At 43.4% G+C, this 16682-nt stretch overlaps 1 protein-coding gene across 1 annotated transcript in view; it reads left to right on the forward strand.

The window, feature by feature from the left end:
- Window positions 1-16682, forward strand: part of drosha (drosha ribonuclease III) — a 101968-nt gene that overhangs the window by 70661 nt on the left and 14625 nt on the right. Inside the window, exons 26-29 of the mRNA XM_086191332.1 lie at window positions 2004-2109; window positions 3611-3752; window positions 9300-9382; window positions 10844-10947. Of these exons, the coding sequence (XP_086047458.1) occupies window positions 2004-2109; window positions 3611-3752; window positions 9300-9382; window positions 10844-10947 (435 nt within the window). The remainder of the gene's footprint in view (window positions 1-2003; window positions 2110-3610; window positions 3753-9299; window positions 9383-10843; window positions 10948-16682) is intronic.

Consider the following 16682-nt stretch of genomic DNA (forward strand, 5'->3'; position numbering starts at 1 on the left):
AAGGAAACATTCCTCTTCTCTGTACATTTTTCACAACCGTGAGTGAGAGCTCTCATGGTAGGAAAGTGCTCTTGACTAGTGCCGAAACGTCCGCCCCTTCACAACACAGGTGGGGATTAAGATTTGAAACGATACTGCAATGCTCTTTGTTGTGGTATTTTTTTTTTGTGGTAATGATATAAAAGGCGGTAGGAATGTGCAAACAAACATTGATCTCATATAGAATAATTCCAATTAAAAAAGTAGAAGAAGAAGAATGGGATTCTCCAATGTAAAAACAATCGCAGTATTCATGATGAAACCCGTCGAGAAACAAGTGGACACGCTGGAAAAGTTCTGTTCTTCTAACATGAGAAGTTTGAAATGATGTCTGACGAACAGAACCATAGGTCAAAGCCTTAACGACAGGACACCCTTCCTGGCACACCAAAAGGCCAAAATCTCTCAACATTTTTTTAAGGATTTACTCATCTTCAGGTGAGTCATGGTCTCGGGAAGCGTCTCAGAGTCACTTAACTTGGTACAGATGTGATCCACAACATCAACCAGTAAGCTTCCACTGAGGGGAAACAGTCCCTGTCGGACCGCAGCGAGAGGTGGCGGCACACGTGGCTCCGGAGGAGGTTAGCACCGACGCTGCCGGAGCACCGGTCACTACGTAACTGGGGAAGTGTTTTGTGTTTGAGGGCAAGAAGCAGGACTGAAAGCGGTTTTCTGTGCCCCTCTGCTGACTGGTTCCAGCTCCTGTGTCGGTCTGTAGCTGGCGTGCTCCAGGTGGCTCATCTGGTCACCTCCTGAAAATATTTGCTTTTCTCCAAACTGGTTCTATGAACTACTTCAAAACAAACCATCGGATGCATCAGGTTACGGAGTCAGAATTCCTGACATTCCTCCTGAGAGACTTTTGGACGATGATGAGATAATAAAAGAACAATTTGCATGTCATTAAAACCTGAATAGTTCCGTTTTTATGGTCCTTTTTTGCCTTATTCGACACTAAACAATCAATTGAACTGGAAAAAATAAGCTGATTAATTATTAAAGTTCATCAGCCGGCCTGCTTTCTCTCTGTCCTCTCATATTTCTCTGCGGCTCATAAAAGGTGGAGGCGCACGCTACCGGACAATAAACTTTGACGTTTTCCCTCTCTTTGATGTCAGGCTCCACCTCTTCTTCTTCCTCCGCATCTCGCTGTCCCATCTCGCGTCTCGCCCTCCTGCCTGGAGCTCGTATCTGTAGATGGATATGTGCTGTGTTGCTGTATATACCTCCTCCCCGCTAATACGCCGCTCGCTACAACCCCTTCCACCCACCCAACTCTTCCTGCTTGCCTGCCTGGCACAGCACCAGCCCACATCTGCAATGCTAATCTATAATTCTGTTTAATTAATGGCCATTACAGCGGCAGCAGTAGCGTGCCCCACCCCCACCTTGTCTCGCGCTGTGCAGCGTTACAGTATCGCTGCCTGCTTCTCTCTGATGGGGGAGCTGATGTACAGTACAGCAACGTCTTCAGATCCGTCAAGGAATTGTTAGAAGGCAGAAAGTTCTCCAATCCTTTGCAGGTTTCCTGCTGCTCTTTCAGGCTGGCAGGCAGGCACTCCTACAGGTGTACTCGAGGTTGTTTGTGCTTGTTGTTTCCTGTGTATGTTTGAATTGCATTCAAAGCCTGACTTCAGAAGGGCCGCTACTCCTGGCAGCCTCCAAGTGGTCACACTGCTCGTCAGTGCTGCCGTTCCCAAAGGCCACCCATGAAATGTACTTCAGCCAACTTCGGTTAAAAGACTAAAAGCGTGGTAGATCTGTCGAGAGAGCATGATGCCTTTCATGCTCCACTTATGTGTAGCTGAAGAACCTCATGCTAAACCCTTCCCTGTTACCTCCTTTACCCCATGACTCCCTGCCATTCCATTTTACCCTCACTTCAGTTTCATTTCCTGCAATTCTGTTGGTTAACTCGTGTTTGCTTTTTACCACCATCCCCCACCCTTGCTCTTTTCCAGGGGCCATAACCAGAGAATGGAGTTCCTGGGAGATTCCATCATGCAGCTGGTGGCCACTGAGTACCTCTTCATCCACTTCCCTGACCACCATGAAGGACATTTAACAGTAAGACTTACATCCCTGGTCGGCATGGTAGTGCAGTAGTCAGCACTGTCACCTCACAGCGAGCAGGTTGCGGGTTCAAGTCCTGGCACGGGGTCTTTCTGTGAGGAGTCTGCACGTTCACACTTTCAGCCGTAAATTAGAACGACAATCGGATTCACAAATGAAAGTTTGAGCGAAAATGCAAACACCAAATGAAAGTGAGTGCGAGGGACGCGACAATGGATGAACCTCTGGTAGAACGAAAAAACTCTAGTGTGTAAAATGTTCTCTTATGAGCGTTGATGTGGCCTCAGACAAGAGAACATCAGCCAACCGGCCGACGGCCCTGCTATCCTCTCGCTCCTCGCTCCTCTCTCTCCATCTTGCACCTTCTTCTGTCTGAATGAGAAGTTGATACCCACTGTGAAATGTAGTGAGATCTCTGCTGTTGTCTTTGTGTGTGGGCGACATCTGTCCTTCCTTCCTTCCTTCCCTTCTCTCTTTTAATCTCTACCTGCCAGCCAGGTATTCTCCCCCTTTCCTCTTTGCTTGTTTCCACAAAATAACTCTCTCTTCCACTTCTCACCCCGCACTGCGCCGGTGTGTGTACTGTACGGCATGTGATGGGTATTGTCATGAGACAAAACTGTTCAGTGGTTTTCAATAACACATCTTTGTCGGCACTTTTTTTTCCCTTTTTGCCGAAGCTGTCAAGTGCGTGAAAGATAAAGTTGCATGTACGTGCGTTGAACTCGCACGGCTTCTAACACGGCTACAAAGAAAATGATTACACTTTGAACAGGCAAGTCCATTTTTCTGACAGTGTCTGACTGCATTACAACTCCCTATTTTCATCTGAGCATCAGCACTTCTCTTTAGATGACTACCTATTTGAGTCTAGAGGGACTTATCTCGTCTAAAAGTGAATAAGAACCTCGGCGCTTAGACAGTTATTCACGGATATTCCGTACAGATGGAAAGCATGACGTCAGTTGTATAAAAGCTTTCATTAACAGACTGATAGTTGCAGCGATGCTTGTGCCCGCGAGTCAAGATGGGGTACATCTGAAATGGATTTCCAATCGGGGATAAAAGTGCTTATTCAACTAGTGTGTGTGTGTGTGTGCGTGTGTGTGTGTGTGACTGCGATTGTGTGTGTGCCGTTAAGGAGAGCACATCACAGCAAGACAGATTCAGACAAGTCATATTGCATTCTGTTTGCTTTTTTCTCCGGCATCTTGTAGCTATATTTAACATGTTTGTGTTTTTCCTTTTAGACACGTTAATGTACCTTACCCAGTCTAACATGTTGTCATCCGCTCAGCTCCAAGTCACAATGCAATATTTAACAGAGCAACGTGCAATCTCCCTGAAACATTTACTCAGCATTACCATTTCTGTCTTTGATGAATTATTTCATGTGGAGTTTTATTTTGATGTTTTTGTGTACAGTATTTTTGTGCAGGTGTTTGTTTGTGTGTGCGTGTGTGTGAGGTAAATGATGACGTGTGTGTTTTTGCAGCTACTCCGCAGTTCACTGGTGAACAACCGCACGCAGGCCAAAGTGGCGGAGGAGTTGGGCATGCAGGAGTTCGCCATCACCAACGACAAGACCAAGAGGCCAGTCGCACTTCGGACCAAGACGCTGGCTGACTTGTTAGAGTGTATGTTTGCAGTTGAAATTTTAAATGAAAAGAGGAGAAAACACATCTTTTTGTTGTTGTTGTTGTTGCACAGCTCGCCGTGGCAGCATGGAGTAGTGCTATTGATTTCTGCGTTCCCTTTGTGGTAGATGTCAAACGCAGTCACATCTCTGCTGAGATGCTGCTTAGGATGAGGGGAGTAGTTAGGGAGGACTCTTACACCGGCTGACACAGTATCACACAGTCAATGCTCCACAGGCCCTGCTAAAATGATAGATGGATGATGGATGGATAGATAGAAGGATAGATGGATGGATAGAAGGATAGATGGATAGACGGATGGATAGATAGATAGACAGATGGATGGATGGATAGATAGATTGATAGATAGATAGATGGATGATAGATGGATAGATAGATAGAAGGATAGATGGATAGATAGATAGATGGATGATAGATGGATAGATAGATAGATAGAAGGATAGATGGATAGATAGATAGACAGATGGATAGACAGATAGACAGATGGATGGATGGATAGATAGATAGATAGACAGATGGATGGATGGATAGATAGATAGATGGATAGATAGATAGACAGATGGATAGATAGATGGATAGATAGATGGATGGATGGATAGATAGATGGATAGATAGATAGACGGATGGATGGATAGATAGATAGATGGATAGATAGATAGACAGATGGATAGATGGATAGATAGATAGACGGATGGATGATAGATAGATAGATGATAGATAGATAGATGGAAAGACATAGATGGATGGATAGATAGATAGATAGATGGATGGATAGATAGATGGATAGATTGATAGATAGATGGATAGATAGATAGATGGATGGATAGATAGATGATGTATGGATAGATGGATAGATAGATAGATAGATGATGCATAGATAGATAGATGGATGGATAGATAGATAGATAGATGATAGATAGATGGAAAGACAGATAGATAGATAGATGGATGGATGGATAGATAGATAGATAGATAGATAGATAGATAGATAGATGGAAAGACAGATAGATAGATGATGGATAGATGATAGATGGATGGATAGATAGATAGATGGATAGATAGATAGATGATGGATAGATAGATGATGGATAGATAGATGGATAGATAGATGATGGATAGATAGATAGATGGATGGATAGATAGATGATGTATGGATAGATGGATAGATAGATAGATGATGCATAGATAGGTAGATAGATGGATAGATAGATAGATAGATGATAGATAGATGGAAAGACAGATAGATAGATAGATGGAAAGACAGATAGATAGATAGATAGATGATGGATAGATAGATGATGGATAGATGATAGATGGATGGATAGATAGATAGATGGATAGATGATAGATGGATGGATAGATAGATAGATGGATAGATAGATAGATGATGGATAGATAGATAGATAGATGATGGATAGATAGATGATGGATAGATAGATGGAAAGACAGATAGATGGATAGATAGATAGATGGATGGATAGATAGATGATAGATAGATGGATAGATAGATAGATGATAGATGGATAGATGGAAAGACAGATAGATGGATAGATAGATGATAGATGATGGATGGATAGATAGATAGATAGATAGATAGATGGAAAGACAGATAGATGGATGGATAGATAGATAGATAGATAGATGGAAAGACAGATAGATGGATGGATAGATAGATGGATAGATTGATGGATAGATTGATAGATGATGGATAGATGGATGGATAGATAGATAGATGGATGGAAAGATGATGGATGGATGGATAGATAGATAGATAGATAGATAGATAGATAGATGGATAGATGATGGATAGATATATGGATGGATGGATGGATGGATAGATAGATACATGTTGGATAGATGAATAGATAGATGGATGGATGGATGGATGGATAGATAGATAGATAGATAGATAGATAGATGGATAGATAGATAGATGATGGATAGATAGATGGATGGATAGATAGATGATGGATAGATAGATGGATGGATAGATGGATAGATAGATAGATGGATGGACAGATAGATAGATGATGGATAGATAGATAGATCGATGGATGGTTGGACAGATAGATGATGGATAGATAGATAGATGGATGGATGGATGAATAGATGGATGGATGGATAGATAGATAGATAGATAGATAGATAGATAGATGGATGAATAGATGGATAGATAGATAGATAGATAGATGGATGGATGGATGGATAGATAGACGGATAGATGGATAGATAGATGGATGGATAGATGATAGATAGATAGATAGATAGATGGATAGATGATGGATGGCTGGATGGATGAATAGATGGATAAATGATGGATAGATAGATAGATGGATGGATGGATGAATAGACAGATAGATGGATAGATGATAGATAGATAGATGGATAGATGGATGGATGGATGAATAGACAGATAGATGGATAGATGATGGATGGATGGATGGACAGATAGATGGATAGACAGATAGATGGATAGATGATAGATGGATAGATGGATGGATAGATAGATAGATAGATAGATAGATGGATAGATAGATAGATAGATAGATAGATGGATGGACAGATAGATAGATAGATAGATAGATAGATAGATAGACAGATAGATGATAGATGGATGGATGGATGGACAGATAGATGGATAGATAGATGGATGGACAGATAGATGGATAGACAGATAGATGGATAGATGGATGGATGGATGGACAGATAGATGGATAGATAGATGGATGGACAGATAGATGGATAGACAGATAGATGGACAGATAGATGGATAGACAGATAGATGGATAGATGATAGATGGATAGATAGATAGATAGATAGATGGATAGGGAGAAGAGTCACATTTTGCGATTAACAAAAAAAAAGTACCATCTGGTTGGTAGTGAAACAAGATGTCACTCAAAAAGAGTTGTTGGCCTTTCAAGAGCTCATGAATCGGTTCTGAGTTTACATTTTCCACCTCTGCATCACCGCTTTGTGACTCCAGGATGCAGAGAGAGCGTCACGTGTATTTAGCTGGAGGCTGAGGGGGACTGTCGGCTAACAACAACTACACTGTCCAAAAATGTCTGTTTTCAGCACTCAAGGTCAATGTCCCTGCGCCGTACCAGAAGTCTACCACTAGTTCTTAGCTCAAGTCAAAAGGGTGAAAGCTAGAGGCTGATTAGGGTGTGCGCTTGCTAGCTTTATAAACTGATTTGGGACACTGTTGTTAGCCACCGTCAACTTTAAGTCAAAGGTGCATCGCTGGATCCTCCTGCATGCTGGAGCCACAAGGAAGTGCAGCAGGAAGGATAAAACTAAGATACATGTTTCAAGTGAACGATGACATGAAGTTCTCAAGTGTGCTTCTTTCTCTTCATGTAGCCCATTTGAACTTCTCACATGTATCACAGTCGATTCTTGCCGTGATGGTCTGTGAATGGTCCTGGCTGTACGGGGAGAGTTTCATATTTAATGGGATGAACGGCAAAAGTCTGCAGTGCTCTTCGTTTAAATCAGCAATAAATTAGTGAGAGCTGGCGGTGCCCTCCAGCGAGGCCTTTGGCCCACTTTCAAGTAAACTTCGGGGTTCTTATGGTCACGCGGAGAAAAAAGTCATGGAAAAGTCACGAAAGTGGACTGTCGACATTTCCAGGCCTGGAAAAAGTTTTGAAAAAAGAAATGAAACCTGAACGTGTTTGTGAACATTAAGAACGTGCTGGTGGACAAGCTGGTTCCCTCAGAGCAACTGTGCGAAATCTACGTCGGTGGGGGTTGTTTTCATTCCTCAGGGGTGGTTTTTGACCCAGATTTCTATTCTGATGTACAAAAAAAGACCTTTGGAAAGAAATATTCCTCCAAAGTACTGCCATAGTTTATTCCACCTAAATGCTTGTTGCTGTCTAAGTACTTACAGTTTTCAGTTGTTAGGTATTTTTTCATGTCGCTGGAATGAACCTGAAATGTAGAAATGTAAAGCTTGCATCAGCAAGGACAGAAGAAAGAGGATGAGGCCTGTGTCCAATTTAGTCACCTTAAAGGTTCCGTATTTTTGGTCGGGCAGCTTATAGGAGCTTAGTTCTGGGCTCTTAAACCTGTTGGTAGTGAATCCCACCACAGCAGCTTTTTAGACCTTCCCTGGTTTCTTGCTCGCTGACAGAACTGAGGATGATCACGCTCTCCTCTCTGGCGTGGGCGGGACTTAGTCAACGACCCCGTCCAACTGGAATTGAGGAGTTCAGTTCCTCCGCCACATTGCTCACCTGTTCAACAGAAAGACGTTCTTGGTTTTTGTATTTCATTTTTTATGGAGTCCTTAAGGGAATGTTGATTTGAAAGAGAAAAAAAAAAAAAAGCAAAACGAGATTGATTTCTCTCATTCTCAGCAGGAAAAAACGTCTGATATCATTTCTCTTTTTTGATGTCACTTCAGGGGCTCTGTAGTTTTTCTTCCACTGAAAAACAAAACACAGCAACAAATTTGGTCCTTGCTTACGAAAGTAACGACTAATTTCAGCTAAAAAGTTTACGACATCCACCAGTCAATCTTTAACTGTACGTAGCGACCAGCTAAGACACATGAGTCAGCAAAAATGGTACATCAAAGATACTTCAGCCTTCCCCAAAATTAGATGAATAACCGTCGCAGCGACGTGGCGCCTCACCTCCGGGGCGTGGAAATGTTCTGGTCTCTCGTTTAATTCGTCACGTTGTTATTTTTCTGCCTCGTGATTCAACAGATGGACGCTCAGAATGACGTTGTAGCTGAAGGGTGAGCGTCCCTGATTGGGCTGATCGTCTGTGGGACTGGTGGTGTGCGTGGAGACGGACTGTAACACGGGGGGCCTACGTCTTCCCACGTTCTTAGAGAAAAGGCTGAAAATTATGAGGGGAAGTAAAAATGTTGGGAGGCCACGTGGGTTCGGCTGGCCTTAATGCATGAAATGGCTCATGCATTCACAAACACACGCGCGTGGATTAAGACAAATACACTTCCTGTCATTTGCCTTTTAAATCATCCGTCAGCGCTGAGGCCAGATCATAGTTGGTGACACGGGAAGGAGGCGAGGGTCAGCTCTGGAAATGAGCGCGGCTCTTCCGCATATGAGCAGTTGCGCCCCGCGGCTACAGCAGACCCTCGCTGGCCTCCCGGAATATTACCTATTATTCCTCTATCATGTCCCGCTGTTTTAGTCACAGAGATGAGTGAGCGTGCTGGCAGCTAATGGAAGAGGAAAAACAAAAAAGGGCAGCCACGGGATGAAGATGACACCCCTCGCTCGGCTCACTCAGACTGCCAGCTACTCTCAATTCAGCTCCAGTTTTATCGTAGATATTATACAGATTTCTCTATGAACTCTGTGTGGCCTTCCTATACAAATTTTCTGCTTGATGGAAAAGCCACAGAGCAATATATCCACGCTGCTGACGTTTTGTCTGCCGCTCTGTTATTTAAAGTTTCGCAGCACATAAATAGATAAATAAATGAAGCAACCGGTATTGCTTTATTCTGTTACAGTGCGACTTCTTTCTCTGTTTTCCAGCTTTCATCGCAGCCCTCTACATCGATAAAGACCTGGAGTTCGTGCACACCTTCATGAATGTCTGCTTTTTCCCCCGGCTGAAGGTGAGTCCCTATTGATAGCCATTCAACTCTTGCGCCTGATCAATGAGCCGCTGAGCCGGGCACCTCCGGGAGAGATGATGAGGAGGCAGGTAATGGCTCGGCCCTAATGGCACCAGCATCGATACCAGGCTTGAAGTGCTGCTTGGATCGCTATTTTAGTCATCTTTAATGGGAATCACAACAGTGTTGGGACGCGTCTATTGGGTTGTTAAAGACAGCCGTCATTGTTTTTCTATTGATTCCAGAAGTGCTGAGGCTGTTGATGCCGTCCGCCTCTGGTAGGGAGTTGCAGAGATGATGATGATGAAAGAGATGTTTTATCCTGAAGCACCATTGTATCGTCCACATGTAGATAGAAGAATAAGACCTCTATCTCGCCGCTTATAATAAAAGACACAAATAATTACGTGCTCTTCAACCTAAACGGGCATGTGTGCACGCGTGTACCCACACAGCGCGGACCTCTCCTTGTGAAGCTGCTGCAGCGGGCTGATGCCATGCTAATTGCTGTCTTGGTGCACCTCTCCAGGGAGAATATCCAGCTCTGAAGGAGCTGAGCTTTGCGTCATGGTCGCTGCGAGAGAGCACCTAATTTCCACTTCCAAGAGAAAAGTTGTGAAACGGCCAGCACGTCTCCTTGCATAGCCTTCTGGAAAGTACGGCATCTCACACTGAGCTGTTTCATCCAATTTGGATGGAAATAGAGAGGCAATACCAGTGACATAAACGCTCCTTTCCTTATGTTGCTCCTCTTTTTCTTTTTTTTTAGCTACACTGTGATTACACATATAGAAAGGCTTGCATGAATGCTCTGCTTGTACTATGCTGCGCTCCTTTCAAAACATCCAAAATTCTCTGCTTTAGGCTAAAGGAGTGTAGATGCCCCCAAGAGAGAGGAGAAGTGGGAAGGAAGAAAAAGGAACGCAAGAACAGCAGAGATGGAGAGGGTTTGGGGGCAGTAAAGCGAGAGAGAGTCGGAGAGCGCAAGTAACAGAAGTAGAGGCACTCTTTGTAGAAAATTAATAGGAGCAGACATTTCTGGATTCAAAGTCTGCCTTTTTATGACAAGGCTACTTCCTTGTTAATGGAAGGGCTTTTAGAAGTCCCCCCTGGATAAGAGAAATGTATCAGGGCTGCACACCTGGGAGACTCCCAGGCGCTCTTTATTTCTGGCCGGGGATTGGCTTTTGTCTTAAGTAGCCTGTGATTTGTACTCGCCGTGAAGACACAGACGGAGAGCCAGTGAAAGAGAGAGAGAGCAAATAAGTGAGTGCTGGAGGAGGGTGGGGGGTTGGCGTGTGTGTGTGTGTGTGTGTGTGTGGGGGGGGGGGGTCATGGGGCAAGAATGAAATAGAAGCAACCGAGAGAGGTGGTTTGTAACTGCAGGTTTTTATTTATTTATTTATTTCCTGTGTTTCTGGTTTGATTGCATGTGCGTTTCGCCGGGCTTGTGTGTTGCAGGAGTTCATTCTGAACCAGGACTGGAATGACCCCAAGTCCCAGCTGCAGCAGTGCTGTTTGACCCTGAGAACAGAGGGCAAGGAGCCCGATATCCCGCTGTACAAGTAAGACCCCCGAAATTACACTGCTCTCGCTCGCAGCTCCAGAGAAGCTACAAAGTAGGTTTTTATTTTGTTTTCCTGTAATGTGATCTCTGAGAGAGCACGCAGAATCTTCCGAGTCCATTTGTGATACCAACACACGTTTAGATGGGTAATGCCTGTAAATTGCAGCCAATCTCACTCTTTTTGTGGTCTGCAAACACTGGAAACCCACATTACTCCCCTATAAGACCCCCATGCTGCACAAATTCATAATCAGTGAAACGGAGTCCAGATTTTTAAGACCCTTTTCTGGATGATAAAACCAGGATAGCGTCCTGTTTTTTTTTTTTAAACCAATACTTTCTTTTTTGATGCTGGTTCTTAAAAAAACCATTTTCAATACAGATTAAAAATTTATTGTAACAAAATGAAAATTACACATCACATTGTTTGGTTTTCATTTTCTGGTGTTTGGCTTTTTTTTTTTTTTTTCCTTTTTTTTTTCTTTTTTAAATTCAGCTCAACTGCAAGTTTGAAATTGACTCCTCAGGCGTTTTAATGACAGGTCATCTCTCGATTCTCAGCAGCACTGAAGCGATCTGGTCGCTTCCGTGAAAGTGCAAGTTTGATACCAAGCCCACATAAAAAAGTCAAAACATTTTCCAAATCAGTATCAACATGTTAATTCTTATTTTCTTTTACATTCTGAAGTGCTTTCAAACTTAATGACAAACTTGAAAAATAAAAAATGTTCCATTTCGATATTGTAAATCGCCGCCGGTGCCTCATCTACCTTTCCATTTTTAGTTCAGCGAAATTACTGCATTACAAGTGAATATAACAGTGATTTACAATTAAAAATATTACCATCAAGCAGTTGTACTCACCCAGCCCTGCCTACTCCAGTACTACTTCATTTAGACAGTACTCCAGCCATTCATCTATTACTTTCTTTAACTAATTCCAAAAATATCTTAAGATTCTGAGGCCGTCTGGATGACTGCGACAGAGTCATGTCCGAGGTACCGAGCAAAGTCCTGGATGGGCTCCAGTATGTAGAGCACTCAGCTGCCAGGCTTCCCGCCCGCGCCAGGCCCTGGCAGCACATCACCCCACCCTCACCCAAATACACTGGCACCCCGTCAAGTCCTCCTGCTAAACCCTCTGTTTGTCTATTAATTTTAGCTTTTCATTTCAGGCCTGAAAGGCTCCTATGTTATCAATCAATAAGGGGTGAGATGTTTTCCAGAAAGGTAGAGTACCGACCCTTATTGCAGAAAAGGAGGGAATACTAACCTCCCTAGCACCAGTGAGGTCATTGGTCATGTATGTCATTTAATCGCTTCCTCTTGGACCACAAACATACTTCATCCTTGCTATGCTAACTTCCTGTTGGACTACAAAAATACCTCATCCTTCCCATACTAACTTCCTCTTGGACCACAAACATACCTCATCCTTGCTATGCTAACTTCCTCTTGGATTACAAAAATACCTCATCCTTCCCATACTAACTTCCTCTTGGACTACAAAAGTACCTCATCCTTGCTATGCTAACTTCCTCTTGGACCACAAACATACCTCATCCTTGCTATGCTAACTACCTCTTGGACCACAAACATACCTCATCCTTGCTATGCTAACTTCCTCTTGGACCACAAACATACTTCATCCTTGCTATGCTAACTTCCTGTTGGACTACAAAAATACCTCATCCTTCCCATACTAACTTCCTCTCAGACTATAAAATACCTCATCCTTGCTATGGTAACTTCCTCTTGGACCACAAACATACCTCATCCTTGCTATGCTAACTACCTCTTGGACCACAAACATACCTCATCCTTGCTATGCTAACTTCCTCTTGGACTACAAAAATACCTCATCCTTCCCATACTAACTTCCTCTCAGACTATAAAATACCTCATCCTTGCTATGCTAACTTCCTCTTGGACCACAAACATACCTCATCCTTGCTATGCTAACTTCCTCTTGGACCACAAACATACCTCATCCTTGCTATGCTAACTTCCTCTTGGACCACAAACATACCTCATCCTTGCTATGCTAACTTCCTCTCGGACCACAAACATACTTCATCCTTGCTATGCTAACTTCCTCTTGGACTACAAAAATACCTCATCCTTCCCATACTAACTTCCTCTTGGACTACAAAAGTACCTCATCCTTGCTATGCTAACTTCCTGTTGGACCACAAACATACCTCATCCTTGCTATGCTAACTTCCTGTTGGACTACAAAAATACCTCATCCTTGCCATACTAACTTCCTCTTGGACTACAAAAGTACCTCATCCTTGCTATGCTAACTTCCTCTTGGACCACAAACATAACTCATCCTTGCTATGCTAACTTCCTCTTGGACCACAAACATACCTCATCCTTGCTATGCTAACTTCCTCTTGGACCACAAACATACCTCATCCTTGCTATGCTAACTTCCTCTTGGACCACAAACATACTTCATCCTTGCTATGCTAACTTCCTGTTGGACTACAAAAATACCTCATCCTTGCCATACTAACTTCCTGTTGGACTACAAAAGTACCTCATCCTTGCTATGCTAACTTCCTCTTGGACCACAAACATACCTCATCCTTGCTATGCTAACTTCCTCTTGGACCACAAACATACCTCATCCTTGCTATGCTAACTTCCTCTTGGACAACAAACATACCTCATCCTTGCTATGCTAACTTCCTCTTGGCCTACAAAAGTACCTCATCGTTGCAGTGCTCTTTTGCTGCAGCTTCTAGCACACATTTTTTTTGTCATGTAGAACCTTTTTCTTAGACGATCACTTGAACCCAGATTTTTCACATTTGAGTCTTTCATCCATCTGTTTTCACTGTTTATTTGACTCAAATTTGGATTGACCTCATTCATGTATAAATGTATGTTGTCCACATACGCTCTGACCACATTTTTATCCCCAGCACAAGTACCCTCAGGTTTACAAGTACCTTAGTAGATAAGGAATGACTCTGACGATGGTGCGCAGTACCTATTGTTTTACTGTGTACTATCAACTGCCCAACCTTGTACGTGGTATGTGTCACAATCCAGGAGTTTGAGATTCGTTCTTCGTGATAAACATAAATACACACTATTATGTACGTGTGCCATGTGCATACAAGAAAAGAATGTTCCCGTACGTCTTTCTCCTCTGTGTGACCCATTGTTACATGGGCCTCGGCACACATTCAGAAAAATGAAATGACACAAACATAATTTACAGGACTTCTCTCCTCGCCGTCGGTCCCAGAACGTAGTGAATAGCTGTGTAAAGGTCCCTGTTGTTGTGATAAATAAACGCGCCTGCAGAGACCTCTTATTTGACAAAAGGTCAAGGAGCAAGTGTCATTTGACAGAATGCTTTTGAGAGCTGCCACAAAGTAGTGTATTTGTCACCATGGAAACTGACGAACGTTTTCGCAGAGAGAAAAGGGGGTCAGCTCGATGCACAAGGGCAGTTGGCGACGGAGCAGACCAATGAACTCCCATGATCCAGCATTTAATCAGTTCCCTCCTGTCCCTCGTCCTTGTATTTATTTGAATGTCTTTTCAGCGCCGCTGTTTGTATTCCGCCTGACGGATGGTGATTTTTTTGACACAGCACAACTCTGACACTACAATCAACACTTCCTGGATCTCTGTTGCCCACACGAACGTGAACGAGAAACAAATAGAGTTCCTGGGTGACTTGAATTTCAACCGTCGAGCACACAACAACAGTAGACAGAAGCCGACATCATGCAGGCCACGTACAGTAGAGCTTCAGCTGATATGCGCTTAGAGCCGGGAATATTCAGGACTTTCTCTCCCTCCAGAAGTTGGAATCAGCCTGTAAGGTTTCACACAGGAGCCGCAGGTGGCACATGAAGCTCCAGGACATCAAACAGCACATGTTTATTCCTAGACATTTGTTATTACTCCATTTTTATTTTTAGCTCCATAAATCAAAAATGTTTATATATGTAGAAATGTGTACATACATACATATACGTGTATATTTATATATAGTATTTTTACATCAAAATCCCTCTCTTTCCTCCTCTGGTAGAAACACTTACATCATGCACTGGGCTCATTCAGTTTCTCAGCCAATGAAAATGCTTCCTCAGATTTGTACTTCCTTGTCTGTCACATGATGCACTGTGAGCCCAAAAGACTACACCCCCCACCCCCCATAACTTTTCATCATGAAAGAATAATACTCTAAACAAACAAAACTAGGGATGCACACTAACATCAGTGCGTCGTCTGCATATGTCAGCCTTCTTAAAAAATGGATGGCCGACCAGAGCTGGCCGAGTTTTCTCAAGTTGTTCCTGTACAATGTAGTAAACATATACATATTAATATTGATCAGATCAACATTGGATGTTGCGAAATCACAATATCATGCATTCTTGAACTGAGCCAAAAGCTGCAGTACAAACTAACTTCATGATCCCAGCAGGAACACGATTAGATTCAGAAACAAGCGGCTCTCTGACATGTTTTCATGAGACCTTTGAAAGTGTTTGTTTACAAGTGTGAAGAGGGAAAAAAGACGGTGAGACGTGTGAGACAGAAAGAGATGAAATGACCGAGGGAGGGCAGGAAAGGACACATCAAGTGGGGAGGAAAGGAGTTAATGCACCGAGTGCCCCCACTAAAGGTTCCCTGGTGAATGTGCCGGGCCCGGTGACAGATTCGCACTTCGGCCCCGCCACCGTCTCCGCCTCATCTGGGCGGGACACACCGGGGGACAAACGCACACTTTCACAGGGCCTGAGTCAGGAAGTAGCTGCCGGAACCTCACAGACCCATCTGCCTTGACAAGTTCCCACCAGCCTCACAGACTTTCCTCTTTGTTCCAACTCTTTTTGTATTATTTTAGCGCCGCCATGATTCCGAGTGACACTCCCTCCCTGTTGAGAGTTGGCTGCAGCACGACTCTTATTTGCCGCACACGTGCTATGCGCCTCTTCGTTTGTAAGTGAGAAAGGGGGCGGGTGTGTGGGGGGGTGGGGGCTGAATTATTGATGAGGTGTCATAAGTGACCACATTGCATTAAAAATGGATTGCTCTCCTGAAATAAGTAAATTGTCTGTGAATAATTTAGGTGACTCACAGCTTGGATCTGAGATGTTTATGCTAATGTTAACATTTCAAACATCTCCCAAGTTTTGCCTGCTGTCTGCTACATATGTCCCTGCAGAAATAACAACACTGACAGCTTGATATTTTCTTTTCTTTTAAATGAGGTACATCTGTAAATGAGTTAAGTGGTATTTACTCGTCACACCTCTAGGCTTGCTCAGTCCCTCTTTAGCTGGTTCATTGTTTACCCTGCCAGCGCAACAGTACGGAGCCCTGCAGCGGCTGCAGAGACCGGGGGAGTTTGTATTCTTGGGCCGCAAAATCTAACTTATTACCTAAATTTAGATATTCTGAGGCAGTGAGATGTAACTTGTTCCCACAATTTAATCAATGCATGGCCGTGAAGTAACCCCGCCCCCTATAAAATATGATATTTTTCAGCCACCAAATAAAACTTGTTGCCTCACGGGGCCTTATTACCATCTGTGGCTTTAGAACGTCTAAATTAAGGGAACAACTTGAATGTCCTGGGGTCATGTAGTGGTTATGTCTGTCTGCCACGCCAGACCCTTGAGACTCTCTGAGTTCCTTCGTTTCGGTTCCTCTGCCAATGCGTCGGGTTTGGTGACTTGTGTAAGACGTCGACGG

The sequence above is a fragment of the Aulostomus chinensis genome, chromosome 21 (assembly GCF_037954235.1).
Source record: "Aulostomus chinensis isolate RoL2024-O1b breed Wild chromosome 21, RoL_Achi_v1.0, whole genome shotgun sequence".
Taxonomy (NCBI): Eukaryota; Metazoa; Chordata; class Actinopteri; order Syngnathiformes; family Aulostomidae; genus Aulostomus; species Aulostomus chinensis.